Source organism: Monomorium pharaonis, chromosome 4 (genome assembly GCF_013373865.1).
Source record: "Monomorium pharaonis isolate MP-MQ-018 chromosome 4, ASM1337386v2, whole genome shotgun sequence".
Taxonomy (NCBI): Eukaryota; Metazoa; Arthropoda; class Insecta; order Hymenoptera; family Formicidae; genus Monomorium; species Monomorium pharaonis.
In genome coordinates this window covers 26,812,703-26,831,508 of record NC_050470.1, presented here as the reverse complement: position 1 = coordinate 26,831,508, position 18,806 = coordinate 26,812,703, and the positions used below count along the sequence as shown (strand labels likewise).

Sequence of the window (18,806 nt, the reverse complement as noted above, 5' to 3'; positions counted from 1 at the left end):
AGCTCAAGATCGCATTAAAGCTTCTTTACAAATGCTTGATCCACATGATGATGTCTCACGTACGTCTTTGCGCGACTGTTTAATAATGAACGGCTCTCTATTACTCAATGGCTATTAGGAAGTACGCGGGAGGGGAAGGAGAATATTCGGTTCCACTCGGTTCACGGTGCAATCGGTTAATCACCGCTCTCTCATCCCCGGCTCGTACAGCCTGAGACAAGGTTTAAGCGCCGACGTAGCCGCGCGCCCTTCGTCCCACCCACCGGTCCCCATATCAATTAATCTTACCCAGAATGCAATAACTGTCCAATCTGCTCCCGTGGCTGCGTCATGGTGTCGTGCAGTCTGTGCTGTAATGTCCCTCTACAGTCTCTGTCTCGCTCTCTATTTATCTTTCTCCTCGCCTATCTCTCTTGCAGATAAATTTTTCGGCGTTCCCCATCTTTCTTCTCTCTTTTGCCGGCCCTTATCCTTTATCTCCGCGACGTCCTGCACGATTGGCGCAGACGATAGAAGCTGTAAACGAGCTTACGGAAAATCTCACGTTCGCCCCAGCATCGCGCTCGCACACCCCTGCACGAAATAATGAGCGCGAGAATGGGCGGGAGGGAGGGGAAGTTCAGGGAAACTCTCTCTCTCCGGCAGAAAACATATTGGGCTGTTAAGGGGTTCTTCAGGGTAGTCTGCTTAATTGGCAGGGCCGTTTAACCCTGAATTACAGCGAGTGAAGCTGGGAGGACGATCGTGATCCGGCAGTGCCAGATTCAGCGACCTTGATTAATCGAGCTATCGACTTGGACGGAAAGTGGAAGGCTTGTCTAAATTAAGACGCGTGTCGAAGGCATATTCCTCAATTATTCTCGGTTGTTTCTTTATTTTAATGAAATTATGGACCTGTTTTTACTTACAACTTGAATATATTATCAAAATAATTATTTTTATTATGTCAATTTTCTATGTCATACAATCAAATATGCAATAACATAAATAAAAAATAAAAAGCAAATCTTATTTTACAAAAACATATTGAACGGTTAAAGGAAGGAGAGAGAGATTGTTAGTCAGAAGAAGCGCGTTTACAAATGGTAACAGCGTTTATTGTTAATAATAATAATGACAATAATATTAATAGCGAGTCTCTAATTACAATAATTACATAATGATATTAATGGTACAACAATAAAAATTTCGATAGCGAGAAAAAGGGAAGAATATAATAACTTTTTTGGTGAGGCCACGGCGAGCGAGCCGCCATTAGACGGAACGACTCTGCGCCGCATTACGTGCCCTCTCTATTTATAATATTTATAGCTTCGACTTATTTATATGTATATATTTATACGCTTAGAGACTAGCCGTGATACGATCTACGTGCTATTTACAATTTTTGGTCACAGTTGCAACTTTAGGGGTTGATGGTCTTGATTGACTTTTTTTTCAACGACAGGTGCGGGAGATATGCAAAATACAGTACGTTTTTGCCGTACTTTGACATACTATACGCCATTCGATCGTGCTACTCGGACGTAATTTTTAAAAAAGTTATTATTCTTAAATTAATTTAATTAATTTCTTCTATATTAAAAATTATATAATATTATTTGCATGTATTTTCAATTAAAAAAAATCTTGTTTTTGGTCAGAAGATGTGATTGTTAACATAAATAATATATATAATATAATACCTTCATAAAATGATTAATTTTATAAAAGTTATATAATCTTGACCGTCCGACTAGCTCGACGATACGCACTGCGTATCTTGAAAATATCTACGTAATAAGAGAAGTTACATAGTAACAGGTAATCGATTTGCAGGTAGATAGACGATTAAAGTAGGAAATCTTAATCATCGTCCGTAACAAAAAACAGTCATCAGTCCATTCACTTTTACGCTTTACGTATCGTAATTCATAAATTATCACTTCTCACCGCAGAAGGCTCTCTGTCCGAATGAAAATCGTCGAAGAAACCAAACCCCGGCACACACTTCACTTAGGAACAAAACGGATTCAACGCTTTTTCATGGAATGTCCAGTCGCAACAAATCACCAATTCACTTTCTCCATTTATCCTGAGTATATTTCGCAAGTTAAGAATCCTTGAAATGGTGGGATACTCGCGTTAAGATTAATCGACGCACGCGAAACAAATTTGTCAAATAAATATTAACATACACAGTCTCTTCGCACTAACGTCAAAAGATCGGTAAAGATAAAACACACATAAAAAATGCTACAGTACCCCTTTCCGGTAAATTTTACTTTGTCCCGAAAGTTTACTCTTGAATTGCACCATTCCGATTAGTTTCGTTCTGTTACGCGATCTGAATTTACACAAAATTTTGCATCCTCAATGTAATCCGCGATTGAATGATATTAACATTTTGCTTTTTGATTAATGATTGAGGAATCGCACTTTTTAATTTAATCAATTATCCTTCTAATGTAATTCTATAAAAATTTTTTCGTATTAATGTTATAAATTAAAATTTAGTTATAAGTATCTCTTTCTCTCTCAAGTAATGTTAGTTAAAAACATTTTTTATGTTGGAAAATATGTGTAAAAATATTGAAACCAGAGAATATTTAATGCAAAATGCAAAAAGTTAACATCTTCCTGCCAGCAATTCACCACAATGCGATTCGCAATCGCCTCACTAGCGATTTTATCTATGAGATTAATTTATCGCTCTCACTTCTCCACCATCACTGAGATCGTTATTCATGATTTCAATTCTCGTAGTTGCGTCCTCAATCTTGTCCGAACCGCCTTCCGATTCGCGGAAAAGAGTCGCTAATTGCGACGATCTCCAATCGTCATTCCGTATTAATCCGGCGCCAGATTGTCAACCGCTCCCTCGTCGCGGTCTCACTGTATCATCGACGAATTTCCACTGGGCAGGGAATTCTGACTTGCGGGAATCGAACCAATCGGCGGTCGATGCGACGCGTTCAGATCAGCGTGCTGGGTCTCGCGATGCCTCCTCAGATCGACCTTACGCTGGAAAGCTCGGCCGCAGAGCTCGCAGGCGAACGGCTTGAAGCCCGTGTGCTTTCTCGAGTGCGTGATCAGGTTGCTGCTCTGCGAGAAAGCTTTACCGCATACTTGACATTTATGAGGTTTCTCGCCTACAACAGAAAAGAGATGGAAAAGTGTTTAGCGGGATTTTAGACTTTTGCCGATCGGATCGATGTCTGAGAGAAAGAGAGAGAGAGAGCGAAAGAGAACTGAAGAATAAATATCTACTCAATTATAAATTTTTAGCTATTGTCAAAATAAGTTTCTTACATTCAATAATTGGAAATATACATGAAATTGGAAGAAGAAGGTTTATTTATAAAAACTCCGATAATATTCCGCAATTTTTCAATCAGACAGCGAAATATCTGGCATCTCTCTCGCTAGTAAAAACTCTATTTATGGATACGGACGCAACGTGTCGTTTTAGCCGAGTTATCTGTAAAGGTAGTTGATCGTATCGTTGATCAAGTACAATGAACTCAAGGGGGAATCGGAAAACTCGAACAGCGCAATCCAGCTTTCCTTCCGCCTGTCGCATTCCAGCCAGCATGCACGTTAATCCCAAAGTGCCGCCAGCTCTATCCTGCTCGGTCAAGACTCTCCTCTCAAGGCGAAGGGAGAAGGGAGGAAGACGGAAGGCATGGAAGGCTAGCCACCTCGCCAAACGGGTGTAGGTGGCATCAGCGATGCGGGGCACGCCCGGTTAAGATTTCCTCCCAAGCGAGAATCTCAGCCACCCCGGCGGCGAGAAAAGGCAGCGAGAGAGACGGACCGAGAGAAGAGCGAATAGTGGAAAGGGGTGTCTATGCGCGCCGCTGCAAGCCTTCGTTGTCTAAGGGGCGAGGAGAGAACTCCGGCTCGAAGGGTCGCCGCTCGTTTCTCTCATCCTGGCCGCGAGCTCTGATTGGCGGCCGGGGGCGGCTCCAACCCACGTGTTACCATGACTACCGACGGGATAACCCGGCTGCTGCTGACTAAGGGTGAGAGAGAAAGCGACTGCCTGCCGGAGGGGTGGTGGTGGCACTACGACGATGCGAACTACGCCGCTGGTGGGCAACGGAGGGCCCGTTAATGGACTCCCCCGTACGTCCATACGTCTGGCCAAGCAACCGGTACACACGTACGTACACGCTCTCGCCCTTTCGGTATCGGCACGGCCACGGACGGAGGGTGGATCCATAAACAACTCGTTAGCCGAGCCTTCAATCTCGCCCCGGCCGATACGACGAGGTCGTCGATCGCCCTCGCGATTATACCCGGCCGCGATCTTGATTTCCTATCCGGGAAAAAATATCGGCTACTTCTTCCCGGGGATTTCTCGGGACCGGACGTGATGACCCATATATCCGACGCGCGAGAGCGCCGGTGTCCTTCCCGAAATTCGAGTCAATGCAAACTGCCACGAACATCGATCCGACAAGTTTAATTTAAGATGCGAATATTAGTTACCTTCGCTCGCGACGCGATGTCTTACTATTTGATACTTGATAATTTTGACACTTGTACTTCGCGTGTAATGGGTAAGTTAGCACTTTGAATTTAGTAATGCTTCTCTCTGTTCCGATGCTCTCCATTAAGACTTCTCTATATATTTTATTTGTAAAATATTTCGAGAATATGCTTTTCTATTATTAAGCTTTCATCATAGAGTTACAAATTCAGAAGGAATATTATTGTAGGAAGTACAGTTAATTAAATACATATTTATTGAGTTCTCTGTAAATTCTGACCTATATATCTGATGCACTACTCTGTCACTTTATCAAGGTTTGCGTATCACGTACATGATTTTACGCAGTCATTTTATGCGAACATCAGTCGCATAGTTGCTCTGCCCTTCAGATCAAGATTCACGCGCGGATTCAGAGTTAAGGACGCGCTTTTGTGGAGGGTGTACCGTAGGAATCCGACGAGTTTCGCCGCTCGATGAAATTCCTTGGAGTTCTACGTGAACCCAAGGGGGTGTGAGACGAAACGGATAGAATTTTCGCGGAGTTAAGCGCGGATGGAAGCCAGGACGGGGGTGGAAGCGCAGGGCGGCCGTTTGAAATTTATGAGCTCGTAAAATCAAGAACCGTCCGAGCGCTCGTACCGAGGTTGCCCGTTTCGTGTCTATATCGCAACGACTTCTCCATGGTTACGGAATATCGTTCCTGCCAGGAAAACGGCCACCCGAAAATCCAAAATCCCTCGCACTCGGTACAAACCCTTCCTGTTTAACTGACTAGTAAATGGACCTCGAAAATTCGTTTTCCGCGTACTCAGATGGATATTAGTTAAAGAGAATGTAAAACTTTAAAATATATTTTAAAATATATTCAGGATTTTAAAAAATGTAAAACTTTCTCGAATCTCTTTTTAAAAAGATATCGATATTTCAAATTTGTCAAAAATTTTGTCAATATTTCTGAGATTTTAAAAAATATAATATTATTTATAACGTAGTTTTTTTATATTATGTACTAGATATATTATATATATATATATATATATATATATATATATATATATATATATATATATATGTACTCATTTTAATTTCACGGTGCATCATGTTTTATTCAACAGTATACTCTACGCAATTTGCTATCTAGAGATAATGTCACTATTTTTATTCCCTTACACTGTTGATGTAGCTAGCGCGAACCGCGGCATTTTTTAGCGAGCGGGAGGATATTAAGTTCAGCGTTCATATGCGGGAGAAAGAGAGAGTATGGCACTTTAAAATATCATTTTCTTGAGAAAACGAAGGATTAAGAGGACGGGAGAAAAAAGGGGAGAATAATGTGTAGAAATGGAACGCCGGGTCTACTGGGATTCTCGTTTCTCGGAAACAAAGTAAAGAAGAGAAAGACAGGGCAAGAAAGAAAAGGAGCCGCCGGAAATTTACGCGCTCATAAAAATCAAGAGCCGTCGGAACTCCGTTGGATCCGTCAGGTTTATTTCTTCGGCGGAATTGTCTGTCTCAAAATAACCGCGTTAATAAATTCGTTGAAACGAACGAGTTATTAACAACAATATGCGTTAGCCGCATTACGCTAAACGTTACAACGTCTTCGTGAAAATACCGTTATTGATTAATCAAAAGGGGGTCGATCTATTCTCGGTAAAAATTTTATTAGACCTTGTATAGATCACTTGTTTATGTTACTCATGGATACCAATATTCTCTTGCAAAGGCAAGACGATGCACCTTCAAGAACGTGACTGGAACGATGATCGATGATCAATAATACTTCGAGTATGAACGGAAAATTCCAACTGTGAGCGAAAGAATTTTCGAAAGGAGAAGGAGGAAAATAAAGAATATGAAATGTAGTACATATAGAACCTGTGGTCTTATAGATTCGTGAAAGAAATATCAAAATGATGTCCAAACCTTCAAGTGACATAAGGAATTCATTATTTTTTTATAAATTTATAATCAATTTTGAAATATTATCACAGATCCTGTGTCTTTTAACAAAACTTTTAAGTTTTATTTAAACGAGAAAAAAAAGTATAATATATTTGGTTTATTTAAATCACAGAATTAAATTACACAAAATTGGCATTTAAATTGACATTTGTAAAGAAACTTAAAGCTCCTTTGACGATCGACAAGTCAATCAAAATTTAATAGATCAAACTTTAATCGAAAAACAATACAATCTACAATATTTAAAACTGAAACAGGTACGATTATTTCTTGCATTATCAATTCTTTCAATATTTTCGTTAAAAAGTTTCTGTAGATTGCAACAACTTAACTTTTCTAGTACATGATTCGATCAACAATTGGAAACCATAAATTATAGGAGCGGATTCACTGAGAATAGAGGAATTTTCAAAGAAAAGGTAAGTTGGCGGAGAGAAAAAAGCCGAGCGTCTCTCGGAATTTACGTGCTCGTAAAAATCAAGTACCGTCGGAGTGCGCCTTATCCGTCCTTATCCCTTATGCGGGAAGCACCAAGGCGTTTCGATCTAAATGCACACGGGATGCATTCTCTGCCTCAGCCTGCGCATGTATATACCTCTGCGGCATCGAGAAGTGGCGGAGATCAAAGATTTAACCGGCGGCGGCAGTTGAGATTCGACGCTCGCGAATTTTTAACAGCGAAGCTCGATGAAGCCGGTTGGCTCTGCGGGCGAAAAGATTCGGGGCTGAGAACCCCTGAGGTTTAAGACGCCATTACACCCCTCAGGGCTGTCGACCGACGCCCCTAAAACTATATTAAACTCCCGGAAATCTTGTGCGCGAGAGGGTACTCCGTCTCCGCTAATTCTCCCGTCCCATCGCTGCTCGTGCATCCTTTGCGAGTAACGCAAGTTCAAATGTTTCTTTCGCACGTCCTCGCGTGCGAACTTACGAGAAACCGAATTTAATCGACACACTTGACAAAAATACCATTACAATAATAACTAGAGGTTATCTCAATTCAGCTATCTAAATTTATATATTTGAATGTTTTGAACTTTTATCAAAACTTATTGATTCAATTAGCCATATCTACATATTAATATTTACTTTTAATTACAATTCACAAATAAAACGTAATCGCATTTTAATAAAATAAGTTATACACGATATATTCTAGTGTTGTTCCTTAATATTCAATCTTCAATTATAATAATAACCGACAATAAAATCTTAAACGTTAAAATATCATACATTTATCTTTAAATAACTTTTAAAATTTTTTAGGCTAAATGTTCTATATGCATGTGCCTCTTCGAGATATTATATTCTTTTTCTTCCTCAATATCGGAAATCATTATAATAGAAATAGATCTTATATATTGGTGTTTACTTTAACATTGATTTCGACATTTAAATCATTGCACATTTTTGCACGAACAGAAATGATAAGAAGCAACGGAAAAGACGAAAATTGAAATGGAAAAAGAAAAACAGGAAAAGAACGATGGAAAGGGCAAGAGAGAGAGAAGATACTGGTATGTAGAAGGTGAACCGGACGCTGGCCGAGGCATTGATTTCTTCTCGTCTTCATCGACCACGTTCCGAGCCTCTTGGGGCGTCTCTGCCCTCTAACTGAAATTCTCGCGTGAGACGAGAGGAGGGTGGAATCGAAGAAGAGCGCCACATCTCATATTTCATATCGAGGACAGCATGGATTTTCTTCCGTATCTTCAAAGCTCGCGCAAGGATTACCTGAGGATATCAATCAGACCGTTGCTTCTGCAGCACGGCGTTCGTCTCCGCGACAGGCCGGAGAAGCAAAAAATATTGGAGGGATATGATTGGAGAACCGACGGAAATTATTATATATTCCTGATGTTCTGTTAAAACGTATTGTTCGGCTTTTTATGTCACCTAGGAAAAACAAATTTTTTAATAAGATAGCTAAAATTTTTACACAAACTTAAACATATAAGATATTTTAGTATTAAATAAATAGAAGAATATTTATGAAAAGTCTAAAATTGAATTAAATCGACTAAAAATGTTAATAAGATAATAGACCAATATTTTATATCTCGTTAACAAGCAAATAATGATTAAAAACTGTGTACAATTTATTTTATACATAGCTTTAAATTTAATAGTGTTATGTAATTAATAACTTTCAAATTAATTTCTATTAATAGAAATTCTATTTTGCTTTGTTGCATGTATTTTTACGCCACTAGCGAGTATAACAATACAATTTTTTTGTAACGAAGCAGAAAACAAAACTAGAAAAATCTATTTTTAGCGAAATCCCAGTACGTTTGGGACATATTTTGTCTCGTCGCATAAAGTACAAAATAAAAAACGTAAACACCAATACGCCTTTGTTCGTTGTATATCGATATACCGATTTACAAGCGGCCGTTACTAGTCTCCAATTTCGCACTGAGTCACGTTTGTGTTTACCAGTTTACGCCCACGTCAGCCATGATTTTACGCCCCATCCCGGCGAAACACGGGAATCCCTCAGTGGAAAGATAGGTGAAACGATCGATCGCAAAAAGATGTCGATTACAGCCGACCCCAACGTGCAGCGATTTATAAATAAAAAAATCTAAACTCAGAATTTGATTATGATTAATATCATTAGGTATTTAATATTAAACATAATATTTATTAATTGTATAAACAAAAATAATTCCAATTTATTTTACACGAAAACATGATACATATATAGGTAGATTAATTAAAATGTAATATAATTGAGTGTTAGAAATTTTTTATCGTTACATAATTTAATCATAAATCGGTGACAAAGAGCATTCTGTACCAAGCAATAATTTTGGCAGGGCCGATCGGGGAACAGGAATCAAGGGTAGGAAGAAGGAAACACGATACCAAGGACTAAGTCCGTTAGCTCCTTAGTGCTTTTGGTATACCGCAGGGATCCGCGGCAATAATCCTCTCCCGTACGATCATGGCGGATGTATGGCTATTAAATTATTAGCGCGTCGATCAACATTAGGAATCGTGACAAATCCGATCTATGCCATCCGCGCTAAGACTCCTCTTACTACATTGCTCATGTGCGCGCAGCTTAATTGCCAATTGTGTTTCGAAATGGCTTCGCCTTTATCCTCAGCGCTCCTCCTTCTCTTCGCCTACGTTATTAATAAATGACGCATGATATAAAAGCGATTGTTTCAACTGCCATAAACTGATAGCGATGTCAGAGCAAGTTCTACTACGTGACGAAACAATATTTTAGATTCGTTGTAAGAATTGAGCAAAGCTCGAAAAACGGGATTAATTTAACAACTTTAAAATAAATGATAAAAGACAAAATATATGTTTCTATGTCAGTTATTTCTTTAACTATTTTTTTAGAATATTAAGTGTTAATTCAGTTTCCCTATCTTCATTCGGCCATTCCTACAGCGTGAGACCACAAACGCCACTTTGATGCCAATGACGCGACTAAACTCATATATCTCTAAAATACGATGCAGCTGATATATCCGGGATAACGTTAAAACAAATTGATTGCATCGACTACCGTCCATTGCCGCAACCAGCTCGCAACAACAGCCCTCACAATAAATAACAATACTAACGACCGAGTCTCCCTGATCGCCGGTGAACATTACCCTCGTCCCTTTCCCCTCCCCTTACACGGCATATCAAACCCATCCCGGCTCGTATGCACGCGGCCTCAAGTGTCAGTGACGAGCCGAGAGAGAGAGAGAGAGAGAGAGAGAGAGCGAGTTGGGGGTGCAGAGACGCGCGGATGCTGCTGCGCGCTTCGGGTGCAGTTAATTTCAACCACCCGCGCGCGTCGGGCGTCGGGGTTGTTCGAGTGGGTGGTTACGCGGATAGGCCGAGGAGTGAAAAAGGGGGTGGTGACGGTTTCAGGGGGTTAGAGTCGCGGGGAGCGGGGGAAGGGGGGAGGTTGGACGGTGCTAGAGCGACGAGATATATACCGGATGGTAAAAGGGGGGTGAGATGAGGCACGGAAGTGGCGAACGAGAGGCAGGGTAGCAGAAGCGGACTGGGGGGGAAAGAGGAGGGGGGGGAGGTTGACGTGCTCCCGGCATGTCGATATCCCTGGAAATTTAATCATGCCGTTCCACTATGAACATCGCGCGCTGCGCCACTCGACGAGCGCTATATGGATGACGCCTCGGTCCCGTGGAACGTTATACCGGCGAATTTGCATGTTTAATGTGGTATCGGTTGCTTGCGCGCCGCGCCCGCGCTCGTTCTCTCACCGGCGTGACATTAAATATAGCGCGCCTCCGCTCGCCGACGTCAGCACCTCATCCGAGAGGTGCGCTTTTATCGTTCCCGATGACAGGGTCCTTGTCATCCGGTAAATCTTGCGTCGGGGTCCCTAGGGATTCGCAAGTACGTTTTGATCAAAAGATAAAGCGGGTGTTATTACTATTAATTCACCGGTCAAATTACAACAGTGTAAATACAATGTTGCAAATTTTGCAAATTATCTGTTAACAAACCGTACTTGATTTACGCTGATTACTCAATTATTTAACTTAATTATTTAACTTTCTCGCGCCTGTGAGACTTCATCACTAGATAATTTCTTTTATTTCCAATGTGTGCTATGTCCTAAATCAAAAAAGGCGACCACACCCAACGACAAGAGGCCGGAACACTATACGTATTGTGTAATTAGTGTCCAATTAACCCGCACCCCGATCCGGAAGACATTCTTTAAGAATCGCAAACAATGATACAATCGCGCGATTAACACAACCATGGTCGGTTCTACGTGCCGTGTAAACATGCTTTTTACCGCGTGTGGTCCTACACTATGCCGGGACACAGGGCGGTACGTCGTCGTCGTTAACGAGCCGTAAAGACGGAAGAGGGACGAGGAAGGGTCCGGGGCTGAGGCCCCTCGTACAAGGGGATCGGGAGGAGAGGGGACCGATGGTCCTCCGACCATGTCGCGAAGTTTAAACAGCTTAGAGGGATGTTGCGGCGCCCCGATGCTTAGGGCGCCAAGTCAGCCGGAAACCTCTAATAGCCCCGTCTGCCTGCGCGGAAAGGAGAAAGAGAGAAAGGGAAAGAGAGGGAGGGACTACGTCGTAGTCGGGGGGGATGGAGTCCACAGCCCGTGCGAACAACGGCGGCCACAAAGGTGCCCGTACAGGTTGTATCTCCGCGAGTATACGATAACCGCACCCTCGAGGCGAGCCCGAGGGAAACGCGGGCGTTCGACCAGGTATCCGCGTACGTCGCAGCCGCAACTGAATTCATAATCCGAGAGGGGGGGAAGGGGCGACGACGGTGCGCGCTCGTGTCTGCGTGGGGTAATTATTAATCGCGTTACCAGCACCGCGCCCGGTAGGTATGTGTTTGTTAAAAATACGTGGCTATTTTAATCCAGTCGGAAATACTTCCCGAGTGTTTTACTTCCAGCGGAACAATTCTGCACAAATAATCACGCGCGACGACGCGTTTCCGGAAGGAATAATAAAATTACGCGTATAACCAAGTATTGAGACAGTTAATTTGAGAGGTTCTCAAGCAAAGCCAAGCAAAATTAACGTATCACAGAAGGCAGATGTGATGAAATCATGGAGTTTGTAATGATAATAGAATGTTAGAGAACTAATGCGCGCTTCAGTCTCCACCGTGTAGATTTAACTTTTCCGAGCAAGTTGTAATCATTGGCTAAAGATTGAAATTATTAGTAAATTAATAAGTAAAAATCGGGATTTCGATGCGGTTGTGTCATATGTAACCAGGCACAGTAAAGTAATGAATGACCCCGACGATTCCAATTAATCATCCCAGTTATTGCAAGTGTTCTAATGGATATCGTATTACGGAGTCTTTTACAAGGCTTTAATATCATCCGCCATAACGAATACGGATATTGTTTGATGTGTATGACACATATTAGACGTATATTTCTTTGAAAGTGTATGACGCTAATGAAATTATTATTTTTTAAAATTTAATTTGAAAACCATGTGCATATACTCTTTTTTGCTTTTTTTTATTACTTTGTTTGATGGAATAAAATATACATAACTTAAAGTGCATTTCTTTAGTTTATCTAACAACTTTTCTAGATAAATAATATGAAATAAAAACAAACTGAGAACAACTAACCGTAAAAAAAATCGCCCATTCGCGATAGACGTCTCAAACGTGTCGCCGAAAATTTCGACCGAAATAAAAACATTCAATGAAAAGATCGAAAATGTACACAGAATGCACTCATTCTTCCCTTTTTTTCCCCTTTGCTTCGGCCCATCGACTTTACTTTATACCAACAGCGGACTGGTTGTGTTTATTGTGAAAACAGGGTACGATCACGCGTGTGTAGATAAGACCACATACACACCGCGAGTTGATCAACCTGATGACAGAGGGTCGATGATTTCGATAATGTTCTTCTGTAATCACACACGTCGGTGCCGAGAGAAGTTGGTAGTTGTTCATTTTACATTTGAAACGCTGAGAATGAGTACAGAGTTTCCAAAAAAACATGCATCGTTAACTCCCCTGCAGTTAATTAAATGTATTGATTTCATTATTATTAGTATTATATTAATATTTTTGCGCTAAAAAATAATTTATTTAAATAGCTACAGCGGAAACGTGCATTGTAATTCTTAAGAAATTCAACTGCAGCGATCAGTTCTGATATAACGTATTTGATGAATTACCACGATTCGTCATTGTACTCATCAGGTCAGATAACATCGCACGCAGCCGATGCTATCAAAACTCACGCCAAGCCCCCCCCCCCCTCACCCTCTCGCAAAGCTCTGAAAATATTCTGCCCCTCCCTTCCAAAGACATTCTGTCAGTGTTTTCTCATCGAAGAGACTCGTGGCCACTTGCCAGTCTGTCACTTCGCTCGTCAACCCCTTGCAACGACCGTGCACTTGACTCGTCGCACCCTGCCGCTACTCTCCCCCTTTCTCCCCCTTCCCAACCCCCCTCCGTCCCGAAAACGTTCGCCTAACTGCGAAGGTAACGCGAAGTAACGCTCCGACCCTCGTAGCCTATTCCGGGTTGCCGGCTCGCGCACGAACAATATTTGCAGAGCTCTTATTCTCAACCCCCGTGAGCGGTGGCGCTTCGGCCCCCGCTCGTCCCGAACCACCCGCTTCTCTTTCCACCCCTCGTGTGCACCAGCAACCACCTACCTACCTACCTAATAATGATTTTACGTTACGCCACGCCGTTCCCCGGGGAATCCGACGGTGCCGCACCCTTATTGCACATGGCCCGTGCTCGGTACATGGGGTACGTAGGCCAAAGGGGGTGGGAGGGGATTGGAAAGAGAAAGAGGGCTGATTATCATTAGCAGCGTAGTCCCAGAACACCCTCGTCGCTGCCTGACGCACGTACGCACGCAGCCGGCGCGTTGCTCGAGGTCGTGGGAGCAGCGAGATTTGTTCGTGCGTATGATAAAAAAAAAGAAGTGAGAGAGAGAGAGAGAGAGAGAGAGAGAGATGGAGAGATCGCATCGGAGCGAAAAAAACAGTACATTGAATTGATCTAGCAAGCGTGTACACAAGCTACCAGAAGCGTGTAGCTTATCACAGGAACGACGAAACAGATTTCAAGCTAGATTTCTACTTTATTTTCTAATAAATTTTATGACAAATATAATGCTCTTTGCGTGGACAATTGAATATATTATAAGAAAATGAAATGTAGTATAAGTGATTTATAATTGGAATCAATTATTAATTATAATTAAATCAATTAATTATTATTATCCAATATCTTTGTTAATATATAAAAAAACTGAAAGCTTGATGGAAAATTGGTTCTAAATTTTCAAATCACGTAGAAAGTATCGAAAGTATCTTTATTGAATAAAGAGGTTCAAAAAGGTACGTGAAGCAACTCTCCCTCACTCTCTCCGCTACCGAAGAAAGAGCTGTCCCCCGAGAGCGAAAGATTCCTACGGAAAGACTCGGACTCGTTTCACAGCGCAATTGCTGCGACCGTGAACGTCATTGGTCCGCGCTCTCACGGCGCCTCTGAATTTTTCATTCCCCTGAATAATGAATTAAATGTTTCATGGCGACCCTCCGCATGGGACGCAGCAGTGCGTGTAGGTGGACATAACCACGCGCATCACGACGATCCGTGGGTGATCCCGCAGGTTGTTAGAAAAGTCTCCGGAAGTGACCGTCGTTTTGTATCCTGCTACGTTGAGTCCTTCGGCCGTTTCAAGGGAGAAGGGGGGGGGGGGATCGTAGAATGAGCATCGCAGGGGCAGAGGGTATCGGAGTGACGGTAGGATAGAGTGGCGGAGGAGGAGGACAAGGTGATAATTTGATAAGACATCGGGAGGGGTTGCCATGGAAACGATACAAAACCCAGAGCTTCGACTGGAACCCTCCAGCAAGAGGCCTTCTCTCCTCCGTGTGTTGCTCTCTGTCTTTCTCTTTCTCTCCACCCCGAGAAACCTATTCCTTCAAGACTCCGCTCCATCAACCGGGAGACACCAAAGTGTCAAGTGTCCTGCCGCCACCATCGCTTTGCGACTCCCTCAACTTTTTTGCTTCGGCCTCCCTAGTCACACGTAGGACTTCGACGCGTCCGACATTGATGCGTATTGTCGAAGATAAACACGCATCACAAAAGTACGAAAAAAAGACAAAGGCTGCCCACGAGAATTCCGCCCATCACCGACAATTAATTGAAATTGCTATTCAGATTTAAATGACACTTTGCGTAAGATTCACTTCATTTCCTTCCACCTGGAATTCTAAATAAAAATAACCAAATTCTCAAAACTAGTAGTTCTCAAATAAAAATAATCATAAATGTCCGAGAAAAATATTATTAGACGTTTTAAAAATCACGCAACATTTTGGTTCTTTAATTTCAACCAAAGATTATTTTATTTTTCTTCGTACAATCAGTATAATCGAAATATCTACTTTGTAAGATAAGATTATCCGCTTGTGTGTCTCGCACAGACTCCACGTTGCGTCACGACAAAGTTCCATTCCAAGATTAGGGAGCCCATGATACCACCCCAAATCGTGGGAGCAAGAAACGTGAACGTTAAATACAGAAGAGACGGGGGGAGATCCCCGAAAGAGACATTACGATTATTACCGAGCGAAACTCGCAATGTGGGACTCGGCATCCCTGAAATGCATTGGCCACATGTGCTATATTCAACTGGATCCTCTCACAAGGACTCGGTCCAGACGGTTGGCTGCATTATTTATCGCACGAACTTGCCGGACTAATTGATCCCATACGTCCCCTCGATAACGATACCCATCGGAATCACGAGCGCGATTTTCGTACAACATCCGCGAAAGTTAGCGAACTGTCCAAAGATGAGATAATTGCGCTCCAAGTGAATTCAATCCGAGTAATTTTGGTATGTCCGTTCGATTAAACAACGCGAGAGTAGGAATATCGACGGATCAGAAATACCGTTTACCATTAGATTCGTGTATGGAACTTTAGTAAATAAAAATATTAGATTTAATAGAAAAACTCATAAGTTTACGTTGAAGTCGTTTACGAAGTTAAAATTAATTAATAATTGCGCCATTTAAAATATATTTTCTAAAGCTGGAATAGAGCTGACTATTTCTCGAAAAAAAAAAATTAATTCTTTCAAATTTTACTTTCAAAATAAAAATGTACAGATTACTTACCGGTGTGTATATAAGTGTGCTTCTTCATGTCGCTCTTTTGGTGGAATCGCTTGCCGCAAAACTGACAAGGATACGGTCTCGTGTCCGAGTGTATTAGAAGGTGAGTGCTGAGCGTGCTGGACCTCTTGAAGGCTTTACCGCATTGCTTGCACTCGAACACCTTCTCCGCGGAGTGCACAGCCCGGTGCTGCGTGAGACTAATTTCGTGGCCGAAGGTTTTGTTGCACAACTCGCAGGCGAAGGGCCGTTTACCGTTATGTGACCGCCTCGCGTGAACCTACGTAAATCACAATATCTTGCTAGCTGGCATTTTCAGATGTGCTATGCCAAAAATAGTCTACGATCCAACAGGCAAGTTGATAAAAATTTATTTGCGACAAATTTAATAATTGTTTCTGCATAAGTGCGAATAAGATAAGAGATTTCTCTTAGTATCCACCGATACTTTAATACAAACATTTTAGATAAATGTACTGCAGAAATAAAAATAAAAAAGCATTAAAGTTCTTGGATCTAACACATAAAAAAGTTAATTATCGCGACGATAAAGTTGTCAGAACGAACGCGGATGAGAACGTCAGCGCAGCAAATCAGAAATGAAAACAATCAAAACAACTTGACTAAATCTGGAAAAAAAAGCATGAGTCGAATGCGCACATGTACCTCGAGCCCATGCGGCGTGCTGAACATCTTGTCGCACTTGACGCAGCTGTAGACGTCGCCGAGCGGATGAGGATGGTGCAGCCCGTGCGCCGTGTGAGTCGAGTGCAGCCCCGGGTGAGCCGGATGAACGCCGCGCAACAGCGGGTGCAGGTGCGGCGGCAGAAGATGATGCGGCAGCAGCTGGGGATGCAGGTACGAGAGCGGATGATGCGGATGGGGTGGCAGGAGGCCGCCCTGAAGGTGCAACGGCGGGTACAGTATCGACGATCCGGGTGGTGGCGGATGGGCGCCCAGGGAGGCGGATTCCCGATGCGGGGACGCGTTCTGGAGATGCGCGGACGGCGGGTCCGGCCTCAGGAGCGCCGACACGCTGAAGCTGTCGCCGGATTTCTTCGGCGGATGCGACACGGGCGACGTCGCGACGCTGATCGGCGACGGTGACGGCGTCGACGACGATCGCGGCGGACTCGAGGTACCCTCGTGGTCATCCTCGTCGCCGACCTCCTCGACGTCCACGTCGACCTCCTCCTCGCCTACATCCACGTCCACCTCGGCGTCCCGGCGCTCGGGCGGCGGGGAATCCGGGCAAGGAGACTGAGACGGTGAGGGACTCCTCGTCGCCGGCGAACCTACCAGACGACCAACTCCGAAAGACAAGCGTTCTGCAACATATATATCATCCATCATGCTAATTAAATATATCACGTTGAATTATTCCTAATTGGTAGTTGATTAATTTTTTATTTAAATTTAAAAAAATATCAAATTTAATTCTGCAAAAAGAAATTGATGCTTGTCTCGCGTGGATTTTTCGCACAGAAGGAGATTGTGATCGATAAACCAGAGTTCATACACCATGTACGAGAGCAAGATGGCCAATGACTGGACGAACGGCAGGCCACGTCACGTATGAGGTACGCGGAGGATGCTAGGTGCAGGGGAATCCGAAAAAGGAAGGCCACGGATAAATACGGTTTCTTCTGGCAGAAGGACCCGGCCGGAATGAGATTTGAGTCACGTACTGGGCCTTTTTTTCCTAGCGTGCTGGCGCGAGGGTGTTTAAGGGACGGACAGGGCACTAGAGGTCGTGACAGGGTCTCATGTTGCGCTAACGAGGTATCGCGAGGAGAGAACCGAATAGTGAGGCGCCGAGAGCGAAATGTATTTCCACGACGTGTGAAGCAGTGTCCTTAATAAAATCCCTCGCGCATTCTATCGAAATATTTCATCCAATCCAGCGCGATGAGTCGTGATTAACTCCTGTGACAACGTGAAATGAAATTATCCTTATGTGATAAAGCGATAAGGAAGTTTTATGAGTAATACAAAATTTAAATATTCTATGACTGCATATTCGCGTAACATAATAGTTAGAATAGTACAAAAATTATTATTGCATTATTTCCTTTCGTTAATAATTAATGTGATTACCTACTAGATAATGTGTCACGTAATTACGAGCTTTAACATCCCATATCCGATTAATGTATAACGAAGAGATTAAACTTTCATCATTATTGAAATCGTTATTGAAATATTAAATTAATATTTCACAATGACATTTGCAAATTGCATCGGATCGCAATTTTGGTATCGCTTGTCAATCGGAATTTACTGTGTTCCCTGATTATCAAAATCGATGATTTCCGACGCAGCTTTGATTTGTTATACGTCATGTCATTTTATCTGTCGACCGTTTCAAACGACATATGATTCAATCGTGAATTTTGATGTACTTGTTAGATTAAACGCGCAGAATGTATTTATTTCGTTATCATCATTTAACGAGTATTTTCGGAGAAATCTAGATTTGATTTCAAGATATGATTTTAACGCAGACTGACAATTTATTTATTGTATTATTATAAATAATCATTTATCGTTTTGCAAACATGCTCGAAAAGTATCATTATTCACATTACAATTAAATAGTTATAATTAAAAAAGCAATAGAGATTTCGCTTGCAAAATTCTCGCTTCAAAGGAAGGAAGACAAGGCGAAGATTCTGACGTCGAGATCGTTGCAATTTGTGTCAAATGTGCAGAAG

The 18,806-nt window shown here is 42.3% G+C and overlaps 1 protein-coding gene across 2 annotated transcripts in view; it reads right to left on the bottom strand.

The window, feature by feature from the left end:
• Positions 1–916: 916 nt before the first annotated feature.
• The window catches only part of LOC105829211 (zinc finger protein 358), a 30,369-nt gene continuing 12,479 nt past the window's right edge, over positions 917–18,806 (bottom strand). For both annotated transcript variants that reach the window (XM_036285775.1, XM_028189242.2), the window contains 3 exons: positions 16,759–17,420; positions 16,096–16,372; positions 917–3,131 (listed from right to left, as the gene is read on the bottom strand). In XM_036285775.1, coding sequence (XP_036141668.1) covers positions 2,872–3,131; positions 16,096–16,372; positions 16,759–17,420 — 1,199 coding nt within the window. In that variant the 3' untranslated portion in view covers positions 917–2,871. The remainder of the gene's footprint in view (positions 3,132–16,095; positions 16,373–16,758; positions 17,421–18,806) is intronic.